Source organism: Schistocerca piceifrons, chromosome 6 (genome assembly GCF_021461385.2).
Source record: "Schistocerca piceifrons isolate TAMUIC-IGC-003096 chromosome 6, iqSchPice1.1, whole genome shotgun sequence".
NCBI classification, from domain to species: Eukaryota; Metazoa; Arthropoda; class Insecta; order Orthoptera; family Acrididae; genus Schistocerca; species Schistocerca piceifrons.
The window spans coordinates 238,851,780-238,869,269 of NC_060143.1; the positions used below are offsets into that span (position 1 = coordinate 238,851,780).

General features: G+C 43.0%; 1 protein-coding gene across 1 annotated transcript in view; it reads left to right on the forward strand.

Annotated features, from left to right (window-relative positions):
* LOC124803117 (endoglucanase A-like) overlaps nucleotides 1-17,167 on the forward strand; it is a 44,611-nt gene extending 27,444 nt beyond the window's left edge. The window contains exons 6-8 of the mRNA XM_047264281.1: nucleotides 8,781-8,945; nucleotides 14,311-14,450; nucleotides 16,905-17,167. Of these exons, the coding sequence (XP_047120237.1) occupies nucleotides 8,781-8,945; nucleotides 14,311-14,450; nucleotides 16,905-17,118 (519 nt within the window). The 3' untranslated portion in view covers nucleotides 17,119-17,167. The remainder of the gene's footprint in view (nucleotides 1-8,780; nucleotides 8,946-14,310; nucleotides 14,451-16,904) is intronic.
* The last annotated feature ends 323 nt before the right edge of the window (nucleotides 17,168-17,490 follow it).

Consider the following 17,490-nt stretch of genomic DNA (forward strand, 5'->3'; position numbering starts at 1 on the left):
GGATGTCAAGCGGTTAGCCTATACTGAGAAGTGTACTCGAATTTGTGGAGCAGTTATGACCATGCAGAAAACTTCGGGTACTAAATATGTGATGAGTTTATGGAAAGGCTGTTCGATGCAGAGAAAAAACAAGCCAACCGACTGACCTGTGTTCATATTAAAAACATTTCGTCTGCAGGCCACGAGTGGCCTATCGGGACCATCGAACCGCCGTGTCATCCTCAGTGGAGGATGCGGATAGGTGGGGCGTGGAGCCAGCACACCGCTCTCCTGGTCGTTATGATGGTATTCTTGACCGAAGCCGCCACTATTCGGTGGAGTAGTTCCTCAATTGGCATCACGAGGCTGAGTGCACCCCGAAAAATAGCAGCAGCGCAAGGCGGCCAGGATGGTCACCCATCCAAGTGCCGACCACGCCCGACAGCGCTTAGTTTCGGTGATCTCACGGGAACCGGTGTATCCACTGCGGCATGGCCGTTGCCTGTGTGCATATTAAGGTAGCACATAAAAAATCTGCATTTATGCCCATTACATTCTGTGTGTAATGTTTCCTCGTATAGAGGCTATCATAATTAACAACGAAAATTGATATGCGTGAAAGTATGAAATAACAGAAGCAAAAACGTTCTAGTAAGCAAGGGTGGGGAGAAAATTGTGCCACGGACTTCAGTATGAAATTTTGTTCTAGTTAACACAAATATACAGCGTGGCGAAGGGAAATGGGAAATTCTGAACGTTACTGTTGTCAACAGTATAGACCCGACATTGTTACGAAGCAAAGGATGGTTATTGTGAACCCTACGCCATTTAATAATCATGCAGCGTCGGTGTGTTGCGGAACGTGCTATCGCTGTGTGAGCGTTCCACAAGCAGGATGGCAGTGTGACTGCGGCGTAAATAGTATTTACACAGCATTAACAGCTAGGACGTCATAGCTGTATGTCATCCAATCGATGAACCTTGAGGTTCCTTTTCAATCCTGGATCAGTTCGGGAGGGCGACGGTTCAATCCCGTCTCCGGCCATCCTGATTTAGGTTTTCCGTGATTTCCCTAAATCGTTTTAGGCAAATGCCATGATGGTTACTTTGAAAGGGCACGGCCGATTTCCTTCCCAATCCTTCCCTAATCCGAGCTTGCGCTCCGTCTCTAATGGCCTCGTTGTCGACGGGACGTTAAACACTAACCACCACCACCACCACTACCACCACCACTGGAACAGTTACCTGAAACAATCCTGTTGGCAGCACATCCGCAGCTGAGCATTATAGGAGAGGTTGAAAATACCGCTTCGGTTGTAAATTACTTTATTTTCACACGACCGGTTGCGGACTGTTATAAGCGCATTCTCAGGTGTCGTAGCTGTGCTGTGGCCCCCCTGTTCTGCGTTCATAGGCAGCGCACCGCGCGTTGTACACGCGGCGGTCGGGGACCACAGCACAGATACGACACCTGAGGATGGGCTTATAACAGATTGAAACCGGTCGTGTGAAAATAAAATAATTTACAACTGAAGCGGTATTTTCAAACTATGCTATAATGCTCACTTGCGGATGTTCTGCCAACAGGATCGTTTGAGGGAACTGTTCCAGGATTGAAAAGGAACCGCAAGGTGGCGTTCGAACGGTACGTTCACCAGAGAACTTTGCAGCTGCTAGAGTTTCCATCGAAAGGAGCCTTCATCGCTTCGTTCGGCAATATGCATCTGCACACCAGAGAGTGGGCGACAAAGCGTACAAATAATACCACACGAACTGAAGTTCGGCCACTGTAAGATACACATCGCGCAGCAATTAAATCCACGACATTGTGTCATAGAGAATTTAGGACACCAGCGTCTTTAACATAATACAGATGTCAGACGAAGCCAACTTCGATCTAAACGGATGTGTTAACAATCACAATTTTCGTCACTGTGTGGAGAAAAATCCTTGTGAGTTTCTCGAATGTCCTTTACATACCATCAAGGATAAAGTATGGTGCGCTGTATCATGTCATAGTGTCTTTTGCCCTTATTTCTTTAAACGCAGGTGTGGCATTGCAGCGATATAACATCCTAACATCCGCTCGGTATACTGATATGCTTGGAACATTCTTTACGTCGAGAACATGAAAAATGTGCTGTTTCAACAGGACGAAGCCATGTCCCATAATACTAGACAATTGATGGCAGCCGTTCGCTAGTTGTTTGCAGGCACGTCATTTTATGTAACGATGACATTCCATGGACTGTGAGATTCCGTGATCTTTGTGTATACGATTTCTTCCTCTGCAGATATCTTAAAATAGATGTGTTTCTTGCAAGGTCCCTCACGCTAGCAAACCTCAGTGCGAGTTTCTCAGTTTGGCCACGAGTCTGTAGCAACTGATAAAAATGACGTATAGTGTAACTAGTTGTCTCTTCCTAACCGAGACTGCGCTACTTAAGATAACACATTCCTGCCCTATCTGAACGAACCGGGCGTAGGATTTCCTTCCACCTGTTTCCTGAGAAACTGGCGTTCATGTTGTGCACAAGAAGTTCTCGTAGCTGACTGGATTCGTTAGGAGAAGGAAGCAGGCAACCTGTGATTATAGGTGGATGTACAGATAGCTGTTTATTCATTAGTGGATACTGTAAAACAGTTAAAATTAAATAATCTGAAATGATTCATCTAAAAAGTTAACGAAATTCGAGAGTGTGGTTAGACCAAGTACCATATAAGAGCAGGCTCCAAGTATATCCTATCGCTGAATGGCGAGAGTGGCATACAGCCATCAAAACTTAAATGCATCGTAAAACTTCTTAGCCCTTCTTGCATCGACGATAATTTAACAATATTCATTTGTGTACCGAATTAACTGGTTTACTGCGTAGTTATAATATTACAATGAAGCCCTGATGGCCCTTAGGTTCCTCCTAGAATTTACTATGCCAAAAGTGGACCTTAATAACAAATATTTATAAAGAAAATTCTAAGTTCCACACCGATATTTTCCCTGAATACCGATTTCCACGCAAGATTCGTTCCCAAGGCCCGATCCGAGCGACGTCGCGCAGCGGTTAGCACCCTGGACTCGTATTCAGGAGGACGACTTCTTGAAGAAAAGTTCCGAGGAGGCTAGTTCATTATAACGAGTGCCAATGGCACTGTTTCCTATACAAGTTGTTTTGTCTTATTGTATATATGTACTTTTCTTTGAATTTATACAAACATATAACACGAATGTACTCAAAATTCGCTCTTGTGGGTTAACACTTTCTTCCGCCAACCCCCTTGACTGTACCATGTTTAGTCATCAGTTAATAAGGCATTCCTTATTAAGGTAGACATTGGATTCAGTTTTATCACCATTAGATGCGGACTTAATCGAAGAGTTATATTTCAAATACATGTTTCGTCCTCAGAGGTGGCTGTTAACGATGTTCCAGCAAATATGCCTAGAAATAGCTCATTTGCGGACCTGTGTTTGTCAGAACGTTAGTGCTTTTGCTATCGTGTACTTTCTCATGTGTCCATTTTCGCTGTGCACCTTTACCAAATTTTCCTTTCTTCTAGAAATGATTGATAACCATGAATTCTTAATTTTTAATAGTTGCCAGAGTTCTTTTTACTGTCGGATGAGATTTGTGGCATGACCTACTTCTGATCACATGTAAGACGCACCTACTGTTCCCTATAAAGCATTTGTACGTGGCAGACGGCAATCTCCTGAGTCACCATTACTTTTGACAGCAATATGGATCATTGTTGGACTTTAAAGAAGCATCGACACCCGAGGAACATACTCTAACGGCGGAAGACATAAAGTTCCTAGTGATTTCTGTCACAAAAATGTACAAAAAGTTCAATGAAAATCGGTAAAACTTCTAGACAGTTATCACTGTAAATTTTGAAGTTATTTAGAAACCTGAGCGATTGTAAATTACAGATTTAACAAAAAAGTCCAAATCTCAATAAATTATTTATTTTTAATTTCGGTAAACCGTTTCGGTCTATATCACCGTTTTCAGAGCAGAGGCTCAGGTGACGTGAGGAGTTGGAACACGGAACTGTTGTGAGTATCGGTTCCTCACTCATCAGAGCCTTCGGTCTGAAGATGGTCATATAAACCGAAAGCGTTTATCGAAATTAAAAATAAAAAAAGTAATGCAATCTCGAGTGTTCTTCTGTTAAGACAGTTATTACTACATTAAAACTCTGTAGTTGGAAAATCGAGAAACGAAACGTCCAAAACCTCTGAACTTACTCGTAATGCAGAGGCAATGAATCGATGAATTCAATTTGAAAAGAAAATCGAAGGTGAATGTTGGTTTGGAAGAAAAGTGCATTCAGTTTTCCTTTCCAAGGAAATCAATGTCTGTAACAATGATTTAAGTTGAACGACTGGGACGGGGAAAAAGCTTGCTCATTCAAGAAATTACCATACATGGAAATTTTTATCGCCATTGTAAGGCGAACTGATGTCTCAGCGTTGTGCTGAACTGAGTGGACGTTTCGAAACTGTACATCTGCAGCACTTATAAAAAACGGTGAATGCTAATGAAGAACTGGAAACGTAGCAATAACAGACAGAAAGTAAAACGAAGAACTCATCAAAAGAAGACGTATTACACAGAATAGGGAAGCGATAATCGACGAAATTGTGAGGAACAGTTATACAGAGATATATATTGGAACAAAATATCTTTAAAGTGGGGACTACAGTTAAGTGAGAGAAGAAAAGAGAAAGGAGAGAGAAACATTCACCTTATATCTTCTTTAAGGAAGACGTTTTCTTCCGTAACGTAATGAAATAATAAGAGGTTACATTGGAGCCATACTTTTGAGCGCGCTCTGAAAAGCAGCGTCAAGACCAATTCAGGTATGTAAGGAACACCTCCCGAGTGTACTGCGAAATTTAAAGAGACCATTAATGCAAGGCTTTTTGTATTTTTAACAGAGAACACCTGGAACAGATAACAAAACTCTTTGATGTTAGTCTTCTCCTCTGCGCTCTCTGGGAATTTAAGGATAAAAGATATAGCTTATATGACGACATGAAAAGAAAACAAAGTTTCAGAGCGAAGAGGCAATCTTATATGAATGGTCTCAGATACGTAGCTGTTATCGGGGTCTCAGATCGGTAACTGAATCATTACTTTGCCGTGTGTGCCAATCTCTTCCAGTATCAGTGCAAGATGTAGGTTAATGTATGCCGTGAAGGTAAGTTTGTGAAAGACTGATGCGATCGAACATGGAACAGTAGTCGGCCCTGTGACCGAGCAGTTCTAGGCGCTTCAGCTCGGAACCGCGCTGATGCTACGGTCGCAGTTTCGAATCCTGCCTCGGACATGGATGTGTGTGATGTCCTTAGGTTTAAGTAGTTCTAAGTCTAGGGGACTGATGACCTCTGATGTTAAGTCCCATAGTGCTTAGAGCCATTTGAACCATTTGGAACAGCCGGCCGAAGTGGACGAGCGGTTAAAGGCGCTACAGTCTGGAACCGCACGACCGCTACGGTCGCAGGTTCGAATCCTGCCTCGGGCATGGATGTGTGTGATGTCCTTAGGTTAGTTAGGTTTAAGTAGTTCTAAGTTCTAGGGGACTTATGACCACAGCAGTTGAGTCCCATAGTGCTCAGAGCCATTTGAACCATTTTTTTTGAACCATTTGGAACAGTAAACCGAAGTTATATCTTAGAAATGTCGCAGCATCCAATAGGCATCCTAAGATCTGCTAGGAAGCCATTCAAGATGAAGGTAAAATACAGTAGTTGTTTTTACTAAATGGAAGAAATGTCTCAATTTGATAACATCCCGTCTTTAAGATATCCATCAGCAGAGTTGACCGGTGACAATATATAAAAGGGGAAAATCGAGTATTGCCCAATGTTTATGGAATACACTAAATGTCGTACCATTCTGTTTATTCAGTTTGCCCGAGCATACAGTTGTGTTTATTGAAAATTTACTAACTCACAAGCAAACGATTTCGGGATACTTAACTCACCTCTTCTGTCACCTAAAAGCACTATAAAAGAACCCCTCAGTCCCCTACAGTGAACATTCAATAAGAACATGCATAGCTCATTTATTCGTCCTACTGATGCTAACCTGTACATGGAAAACATATTGTCATATTAAAACTAATGATACTGAGGATAAAAATCCATCTTTTTAAAGAACATTGTAAAGCTAATATTCAAGATAATGCTATATCGGATTACCTTACATGAAAACCTGGTGTTAACCATCTCCAATTGAACGGAATGTCAGATACGGTACATAATGGGGGGAGCAAAAATATGGAAACATCACAAACATAACACATTCCCACGCGTAATATCTTGTGGGAAAACCTGGCATTTGAGACATATTCCAATCGTCTCGGAATGGGTAAATACAGGTTCTTTATGGTTTTCAAGGGGATCTTATACTATTCTTTCTGCAAAATAGTGGCAATTTAAAGTAACTGTGGAGGTAGCGATTACGCAACTTTCTCTCCAAAGTAGATGACAAAGACTCAGTAACACTGCGGTCTGGTGACTGGTGGCCAGGGGAGGCGTGACATTTCATCCTGGCGCTCACAAAACCAGTCCCGGACCAAGTGATCTGTGTGAACAGCGGCCCGGTCGTCGGAGCATAGCACTATCATTAGGAAACAAACATTGTACCATGGGAGGTACAGCCAAAACAGCCAAATTATCCTCGACAGTAATGCAGTCTTGCAGAATAACCATGAGACCCATGGAATGTCAAGATATGGCTGCTCAAATCATCGCAGAATCCCAGTCGTGTTTCACTCTTGAGACATGACCTGGACCAGAAGTTGGGAACAGTACGAAACAAGACTCACGTCGCCAAATGACTTCTTTCCATTGGTCCACAGTACAGGTTTTATGGCTTCGGCACCACCGTTTTCCTGCAATTTCAAGCTTATGGAGCTCTCTTGGTGCTGAAAATTTCTGCAAGAGTGGCATTCAGTTCTACTGTGAAGTTATGTCGTCATCTTATTTTTCGTCACAATCGTCTTTAGCAAACGTGCGCCACGGTCACTCAACGCATATTTTCGTCCGAGTTGTAACGTAGCCGAGGATGTTGACACGCTTCCTGTATGCGGTTTGATCTGCGATACGGTGCCTCTTGAAACACAAAACACTTCGACTACCTTCTTTACGAAAGTACGCACCATACGAACACCAATAATTTGCCCACGTTAGAATTCACTTACCTCCGGCATAATACAATCACGACTGAACAGGACACTATTCTGACCACAACTGATACTTACAATGTACTGAGGAGACTGCACGGCTGCCGTACCTGGTCAAATACGACAGGGTAACCTCAGGTTTGGCCAGCATCTGCATTCAAGTTGAAGCAGGCATTTTCGTCGATGTTTCCATATTTTTGTCCAGCCTCTATAAATGCAGTAAATATTCATCACAGTAATGCCTTACGACAATATTTCCCCCGTAATGCATCATGTACTGGTACCGTAAGATATAACATGAAATTCTTGCAAATATGCAGCTCTATTCCCTGAGAATCATGTGAAATTAGACAAGATAGTGTGCCGTCGTCTGGAGGCGGGCCTATTCCTAGAAATATTCGCAGATAATAAAGTAGTTCACTTGACGAAATTGTCATTGGTGATAGTGTTGAAAAAAAAAATAGATTTGGGATAATATTTCAGTAACAGTAGAAAACCTTGAGTGGTTCCTGTACATATTTGAAAGGCCCTGTTATGAGGAAGGTTCGTTTTGTGAAAATATTTTTGTTAATGGAACAGGTAGAAAGATTCCTGGTCATGTGGAGGGTACATAAAAGGTTTCTCCTTCTAATGATTCTACCTTATTTATCATTCTCTCTTTCTCTGATAATTAATTCTCTGATTTTGATTCTCATTATAAATACGGGATTCTACTTTAGTTGTTTGGAATAATAGCAAACCAATGAATAAAACATTAATTTATTTTACTGATTGCAATACATAAAATCTCGATAATAATGTCAATCTCCAGGGTGCCTTTACAATTATAAGCCAACGGATAATTTACTCAAGTAATGGATGAGGACTGGATGTATTCAGATTCATACGAGTACTTGTGTGCTTGAGTCATACATTTACTGCACACCGGATTTTATTTCATGCATCACGATTATCATGCTGCAACAAGTAACAAGTAATGCAGCACAGTCGAATGCTATCTGTACGTTTTCTGTTCTAGCTCAGTTTACTTTTATGTTTGTCATTACATTTTCTACTCAAACTGAGTTTATTTCTATGAGAGGGTCCACGAAGGGATCTCTCAAAATGCTTGAAAATCACCTTTGCAATTAGGCCCCTTTACAATTAGACCTCGACTGCTTTGGGAAGTTGTTCTCTTGAGCTGTATTTGATGACCATTTCCTCTGTTTCTTCTCTAATGAACATTTGCAAGTAGCATTCATTACAGTACCATACCTCCATTCTCAAATTGCGTAACAAGTTGTGTATATACGAGTAACAAGTACGGATGGCAAATTATCATCTTACGGCTAAAATATCAAGACAGGGTTGAAAGACTGAATAACTCTTTTCTTAAAAAAGGAATTATAATAATTGTCTCAAGATTTCACTAAGTCGAACAATGTTTTGGTACTCTAAGAAACATTTTACAGAACTGAAGGGGAATCAGAATTTCACAACAGACTTAAAAGAGCTTATCGTTAATGAAAGGGTTAACAGAAGGATTAATGTTCTTCGGTCAAATTGAAGCAGGAGATTTGGGAGGCTTTTCGATGGGTTTGTGGGTAACATAATTTCCTGGGCTGCAGGCGCTCCTGGCGGACATAACCGGTGACGAGCAGTTCATCACTCTGCTGACTAACCACTGCACGTACATGGTGCACCAGCAGCAGCGGACTCCCCTGAGACTGCTCTACCTCTCCGACTGGGGGAATCTCCGGCTAGCAGCCAACGTCGCTTTGACCTGTCTCAAGGTAAGTCTGTTGGAAATAATCTGTAGAACAGCTTCGTCCAGAACTAACATGACTATCGTTTCATGGGATAAGAATTCATGAATACTTAAGCAATACGTTATCATTCTCTTTGGTTACCCGTTGATAATGTCATCTGCATGAGCAGCTGTTAGTGAACTAGCAAACTGGTACACTTCTATTTTCTCTCCATTTGGCATTAATGTCAGAACTAACATAAACTAAGGTGTGTGTTCTTGTTTAACTCTACTGTAAGTCTTTAGGCAACAAAAGAAGGACTGAGCCAACAGTCCGCGAAGACAGTTCCTGCACTATACTCTACAGTCAGTCAAATGTTTTTAGTCTAGTCTTTGATCACAATATCAATTCTTCTGACAATGACCGGTTTCAGTCCGTAATGATCATCCTCAGATCTACAATATACAAGTACATACACCAAGTGAGCGTGTGTCTTTCAACACAATACAGCAATACATATCACAATATACTATAGACAGGTAGGGAAATGTACAGATTATATACGGTAAAACGTACCTTTTCTACACCATGTCCTAAAGTGATAAGGCCATAATGGCATCGTCAAAATATATAAATATAATCAGCACGCCGGCCGGGGTGGCCGAGCGGTTCTAGGTGCTACAGTCTGGAACCGCGTGACCGCTACGGTCGCTGGTTCGAATCCTGCCTCGGGCATGGATGTGTGTGATGTCCTTAGGTTAGTTAGGATTAAGTAGTTGTAAGTTCTAGGGGATTAATGACCTCAGAAGTTAAGTCCCATAGTGCTCAGAGCCATTTGAACCATTAATCAGCACAGCATCGTCACACAGATCTAAAATAAGGTGTAGAATAGACCACATCGTCCACACAGTCATTATTGCAACTAGCTACTGAAGTACAGTAGCTGCCAGAAATCTCCCTACATCCTACCTAGATGTCGCTACTGTATAGCGACATTTTACCGTATTTTATCTGTACATTTCCCTAGTTGTATATGGTATATTGTGATACGTATTACTGTATTGTGTTGAACGACCCACTGCTCACTAGGTGTATATAATTGGATGTTGTAGATCTGAGGATGGTCATTACGGACTGAAACCAGTCATCGTCAAAAGAACTGATATTCTGATCAAAGACTGGCATAAAAAACATTTGACACTATTGGATCACTCTTCGTATACACGAATATGTTGCAGCTGGTGAATCTACAGTCAGTAGTCCCTATTTGCAATAATATCAGCAAGGCATGTCTGCTTCCTGTAATATAAAGATAATTTCACTATTGCAGGTAAAAACTAAGACGGTGAGTGGTGGACAATGAAACAAGTAGATAATCCTGATAAACATATAAGGGCAGTCAAATGAAAACCGAAATCCGCCTTTCAAAATAATCACCGCGCGTGTTAAGACATTTGTCCCGCTGGGAGCCGAGACGATCAATTCCAGTTTTATAAAAAGTGGCCGGCCATTAAAGGATCCACAACCGCAACCACTCTCGCACTTACTCGTCCGACTGGAACCGACGTCCACGAGTGTCTTTCTTCAGGGCGCCAAATCACACAAAGAAAGATGTGTATTGAACAAAAGGATAGTGCAGTGTTTCTCAACCAAATCGCTGAAGCGCAGCCTTCGTCTGATTAGCAATATGCAGGTGGGCATTGTTGCGCAACGGTATCATACGTCTGACACCACTCGTGGGCGTTTTGATTTTATGGCGCGTTGCAGTTTCTGCAAAGTGTCTTATAAGTGTTGCACATTGATTCTGATTCCTCGCTCGAGCAACTAACCAAACAGAGTGGCTCTGCAGTCGAAGAAGGGGGTCATCGCGACCTTACCGGAACTTGTGTGAAGAATTTGGGATTTATTTGGCTGGAAGGTGTGGGATGCTACCACTGTTGGCTGTTCCGTTTGCTTTCGGGCTGTCGGAGTGCTGTTGGACAGGATCATCCAGTTGCGCGATAACACCTGCCCTCACACTGCCAATATGATGAAGGCTACGCTTCGGCCACGTGGATCGGAAACACCTCAACATCCAGAAGGACGATAAATCCATCGAGAGTTTATCGCTTTGCAAATGCGTGCTGTGTTTCAAAATAAACGAAGCCTTGGACATTAACAGCGTTGTGACACTGGTATGACTGTAGTTGTGCATGCGTCATGTTGGTGTGAACATTGGATTCCAGACTTTCTTTTAAAGGTTATGTTATTGTTTCATTACCACTGACTTGCCCCTATAGTTTTTACCTATACCATCCAGACACATTGTATTATTTGAATAAATAAATAACCGCAACAAATGCCATTAGAAGATTTATTGTTCTCTTATTGGTGCACACCGTGATCTATACCGTGTATTGTCTTGCGACTGCACAAGAGCGATCTGGAAACATATGGAGATAACTCATGTAAACAGACAACGACAGTCCAGTCGAGACCCATTCCACTGTACAGGCAGAAAAGACTCTGTTTGCTTGGTCACTACGTCTGCAGTAAAAATGCACAGTGAATATAAGAGTGCACGATACCTTCTAGGAATCTCGGGCATCGGGAAACTATTTTAGAAGTCATTCAGGCCGAATAATTTCATCAAGTACGTTTTCTTTTAGCTTGGGATGTCATGAAGGATCAACAAATGATTTTACGATGTTTTTTCAGTGAAGCAAGGAACCTAAAGTGGCCAATAAAATGAAGAACTAGCTCAGGGCCAATATTTGAGAATGTTAGAGAAGCGACAGAGAGAGATGATCAACTTTTGCTAAGAGAGCTGATGTGACACTCTCTAGCTCCTGCTGGGAGGTGGCTCAAGTCTTGGGGCATGTGCATAAGTGATGGCCAAACACCGCATCATTGATGCTATTGCTTCCAGCAATTCTGTGAAGTTGTGGACATGCAAAAGGCACTGCATGACGTTTCAATGGATGCCACGAGTCCTTAGTATCACGTACTGGCCTGATCCACCTGGGAGAGAAGCATAGTAATGCAACTTAGCAATCGTTCACCTTGAAAGACGTCCATTAAAAAACCACATTGCAATAATTCATCTTTACTGCGAGGTATTAGCTGCTGGCGAGGCGCAAAGATGCACTATGCATGGTTTTAGACTGTCACGAATGTTACAGTTTTTGGCTGCACAGCAGAGGTACATCTGTACACTATACCTTGGAGCAGAAGCTGGCCAAGCCGGTGTCACTATGGCAGTTTCAGCAGCATACTCGAGTAAACGGCCAGACAGAGAATACTTGTGTTTCCTGGAGCGTTGGTATCAGATTCATTACGGGGACTCTGTCTGCCTTATTTCGATGACTTTGATGTTTCAATTCGATGACCATTTTCCACGTTGCAACCGAGAGACGATTACGGTGATTGTGGCTTGTATGCACTCCCTGACGTAATATTTCATTCGCAGCGTTTTCAGATTTATAAATGTACTGTCTATGTGATCAAGGTTAAATGAATTGGTTGAAGCTAGAGCCTTTCTGCTTTCAGCAGAATCGTTTTTCGGGTAAGCTATCCGGAGAAGTATTTTCAAATCCTTTGCATGCATTTTACAGCAGGTATGTTGCAGAGAAGTTCGAGTATTCCTGCTGATCTTGAATATGTTCAGACTGATAATTGTACTTGATGTTAATTGTGAATAGGTGTTAGACCACACAAAGTGACGTTTTACATCCTCTGTTGCAAAGGTAACAAATGTACTTGCAGGTCGTAATAGGAGACTGGAATGTGCTCATCGTAATGTTGCAGTCATGTAAATACATGTTCTAATCCCTTTTTCATTAAATTACTCGTTGCGCTATGGTCTTTCCTACTTCATTAATCAAATAAGTCAGACCACTTTAACTTTTCTTTCATGGAAAAAAAAGTTGTATAAAAGAGGTAATATTTTGTGCTCATTTTCTCTTCCGTAATTCTAGTTGTTTACTCAGCTTACTCCAAATAAGGAAGTAAGAGGCTTTCAATCAGTCAGTATTCCATTTCACTCAAGTAAAGTAACACGTAGGACAGTCACCATGAAATAAGTATTGATACACAGGGCATATTATTCCCTTCCATTTAATCGTAGCGTATGATGCGAAGATATTAATTTTTTAGGAATACATTATTTAAAAAAATAACCATAGTGAAAATTAGGTAAATGTTTGGGAGTTGAAGAAGTTGTGATGTAAATTAGTTCCTTTCCTGCAAGTGAAATAACCATCGACTGATATGGGAGAAGGAGACACTGCCAGAAGAATGGAAATTCGCTATAATACGCCCAAAGTGAATCATGACAAAACAGAGTTGACGCAATTGGGAAGAAGACAAGAGTAGATAGAATTTGTTGAGATAGATGGCAAGAGGTTCAAGAGAGCAGACCAGTTCAAATACTTGGGATCGTGGTTTACCACGGACAATAACATAACAATCGACATCAAGGAAAGAACAGCAGTGGGAACGAAATATATGCGTACCCTCAATGAGACCCTTGGCTCTAAATCGATCTCAGTGAACACTAAGACGAAAATCTACAGCACAGTGGTCCGCCCAGCAGTTTCAGAAACATGGAGCGTGACTAAGCGAGAAAGGGAAAAACTATTAATATTTGAAAGAAGAGTAATGAGGAAGATATGGGGACCAGTTTTAGATAATGGAGAATGGAGGAGGAGAAAAATCGAGGAAATGTACCTTCTGATGCGACAACCAACTATTCCACTGAAGATAAAGAGCAAAAGAATACAATGGGTGGGCCATGTAGCCCGTACGCCAGATGGAAGACAGGCGAAGATGGCACTAGCAGGGAAACCAAACACCACACGCCGCATTGGACGACCAACTCAGCGCTGGATGGACGACCTGGCGAAGGACCTAGCAACCCTGGGAATAGAAGAGCCCTGGTGGAACCGGGCACAAAACAGGAAGGAATGGAGGCAGTTTGTGGAAGCAGCGCGTGGTCTGCAGGGCCTGCGATCGCTGAATATCTATCTATCTGATATTGCTGCTCTTAGATGCATTTCTTTAAGTAATAAATGTATTAGTTTGTAATGTTCCCTAATGTAATAAATGCGTCATCTCATAAAGAAGTTTGCAAAGTGTGCGTAACGGAAACAGAACTACACGAATTAGATTACTAATGCAGGACTGACCACAGAGACGATTCTCCTCTGCATCTTCGCAGGCCGCGCGGAATTAGCCGAGCGGTCTCAGGCGCTGCGGTCATGGACTGTGCGGCTGGTCCCGGTGGAGGTTCGAGTCCTCCCTCGGGCATGGGTGTGTGTGTTTGTCCTTAGGATAATTTAGGTTAAGTAGTGTGTAAGCTTAGGGACTGACGACCTTGGAAGTTAAGTCCTATAAGCTTTCACACACATTTGAACATTTTTGTTCTTCGCAGGCAGCGGCACTGGGCATCAACACGGAGGAGAACCAGGCGCTGGCCAAGGAGCAGATCGGCTACATCCTGGGGGACACCGGTCGCAGCTATCTGGTCGGCTTCGGCGAGAACCCGCCGCTCAGGGCACACCACCGTGCCGCGTGAGTAGTCGGCCAGCTATAGTGGTGTGCAAGTAGGAAGGCGGGTAATGCAGGGGATGCGCTCAGTCTTTGCCGCCTTACTGCTGCCACATTACCAGCACTTTCAGTTTTCCGTTGCAAATGTAAAGATGCATAGCCAGTGATCTACTTACAAGGGTCACTCCAAAAGAAATGCACACTATTTTGTTTAAATCCATCTTTTATTCTACATGTTTGAAAGTTTTACAGTGTGTAGATACATCTTTCAGGAACAATATTTTCATTTCTCCACATAATTTCCATCCCTTTCAACTGCCTTACGCCATCTTGGAACCAGCGCCTGAATACCTGCACGGTAAAATTCTGGACCAACCTGTTGGAGCCACTGTTTGGCAGCGTGCACAAGGGAGTCATCATGTTCAAACCTTGTTCCACGAAGAAAGTCTTTCTGTTCCCCAAAGAGATGATAGTCACATGGAGCCAGGTCAGAACAGTAAGGCGCGTGTTTCAATGTTGTCCATCCGAGTTTAGTGATCGCTTGCATGGTTTTTTGACTGACATGTGGCCGTGCATTGTCGTGCTACAGTAAAACATCCTGCTTTTGCCAATATAGTCGAACACGACTCAGTAGAGCTTGAAGTATCTCCAGTGTCGTCACATTTGCATCAGAATTCATGGTGGTTCCACTTGGCATGATGTCCACAAGCAAGAGTCCTTCGGAATCGAAAAACACCGTAGCCATAACTTTTCCAGCAGAAGGTATGGTTTTGAATTTTTTTCCTTGGGTGAATTTGCATGATGCCACTCCATTGGTCGCCTCTGGTGAAAAGTGATGGAGCCATGTTTCATCACTTGTCACAATTCTTCCAAGAAATTCATCTCCACCATTCTCGTACTGTTCCAAAAGTTCGCTGCATACCGTTTTTCTTGTTTCTTTGTGAGCCACTGTCAGCATCCTGGGAACCCACCTGGCACAAACCTTTTTTAACGCCAACACTTTCTGTATTCTGCAAACGCTTCCCTCCCCTATCCCAACGCAGCGTGACAATTCGTTCACTGTGATGCGTCTGTCAGCAGTCACCAATCCGTTAACTCTAGGCACATTGTCTGGGGTGTATGCAGTACGAGGCCTGCCGCTGCGAGGACAATCTTCAATACTGCCGTGCCCGCTTTCATCACGTAACCTGCTTGCCCACCAACCAACTGTACTGCGATCGACAGCAGCATCTTCATACAGCTTTTTCAACCTCTTGTGGATGTTCCCCACTGTCTCGTTTTCACAGCACAGTAATTCTATGACAGCACGTTGCTTTGACGAACGTCAAGTGTAGCAGCCATCTTGAAGACTTGCTGTGACGGCACCACACACGGGAACAGGTTGATCTAAGTTTGAAAACAAGCAGGAAGGAGGTATCTACACACTGTAAAACTTTCACCCATGCAGAATGAAAACTGTATTTTTACAAAAATAGTGTGCATTTCTTTTGGAGTGACCCTCGTATGTTCGCATGGCAAGTTACAAGGCATCTTGATGCGTGAATGGGTAATGTTTCTCACCCTCATTTTCCTGTCCCTTTCTGTGGCATTTAGTCAAAAAAAAGTGGTGAAAATGTGTTGCACTGCATTAAAATATTGGGGCTTCGTGTTGTTGTGCACATAGTTCCACGTAGTCAGAGCGTGCACGACCGTCCCAGTAGAGCGCACTCCGATAAACACAACAGCGCAGGCGCAGCGCTCATCCATCTCCGCACTATGAGATGGCGCTACCATAGAGACGGACCAAATTCTGCTTCTGCTGATCCACGTATTAATATGTAACGCAGCCAATGAGATTGCTGCTAACGTAGAACCTTTTCTCTTCGCAGATCACACTCGCGCAGTGATACATGAACGCGCGAGGTATTATAACGAGTGTACAGACCTCCGATTAGTGAGTTTACATTTGTCTGTACCAGTCTATAGGCAAGTTTCAGTCTGCGCCTAATAAGATTACCATACTCCTGTACATAGCCATGAAGATAAATGTATAGACACTTTTCTCAAGTATCAGAGATATATGCGGGAATAAGATTAACGTACCAATACCAAAGGAACTTTAGATTGTCAATTGTAAATAGCATCCAGATCCAAGTTAAGTAATTTTTATGCTTGTTACTATTTTTAATAAATGTGTGTGAAACTTAATCAAGTTCTGTTTAAAGTTGGTCACCGCCAATCTGCTACTCTACGTGTGCAAGTGGCATTCCTATCGTCTGACCTAACGGCAGAAGATAAACGCGCCACGATGAGACCACGAGACATATTGCTGACACTCGCCTACTTCGTTAGAGCGACAAGTCAAATAATCTGATGGTGTGTGTACTGAAGATATTACAGTTCGAACACCACACGTGTCTTAAATGTACATCTCTGACCAAGTCTCCGAAACCGCCTACTGTACTCTAGGTACAGTTTCCTGCTGTTCTGTTTCGACAGGTCGTGCCCCGACGCGCCGGCGACGTGCGACTGGACGCAGTTCAGCACGCCGGATCCCAACCCGCAAGTGCTCTATGGCGGTCTGGTTGGTGGGCCGGATGCCTATGACGCCTACTACGACAACCGCACCGACTACCAGCACAACGAGGTCGCGCTCGACTTCAACGCCGGATTCCAGGGGGTCGTGGCGGCTCTCGTACAACTTGGACTCTGAACCATTCCCTTCCACAGGTGTCCCACAATAAACTAAAACGCAAAGTGCACGGCTGTGTTTGTTACTTCTGTCAGTATTACCAAATTCGTCGTACCTCCTGAGAATTCCAGTTCCAGCATCGAGCAATTTGCAATGCGGCTGAGACAAGGAGGAACTCCGTTGTATATGAAGTTCCTTTACGCTGATAAAGGTGCAGTTTGCAACAGTTCAGGTAAAGTATTCGGACTGCTCCTTTCGCCTCGTCATCACACCTCCAGTGGCCTCAAACTGACCCACACATTTTTAGCGCTTTGCGGCGCGTGAGAAATTACGCGACGTGCAGCTCCGCCAGATTTACTGGGAAACATTTGTTGCCGGATCCAGATCAATCAT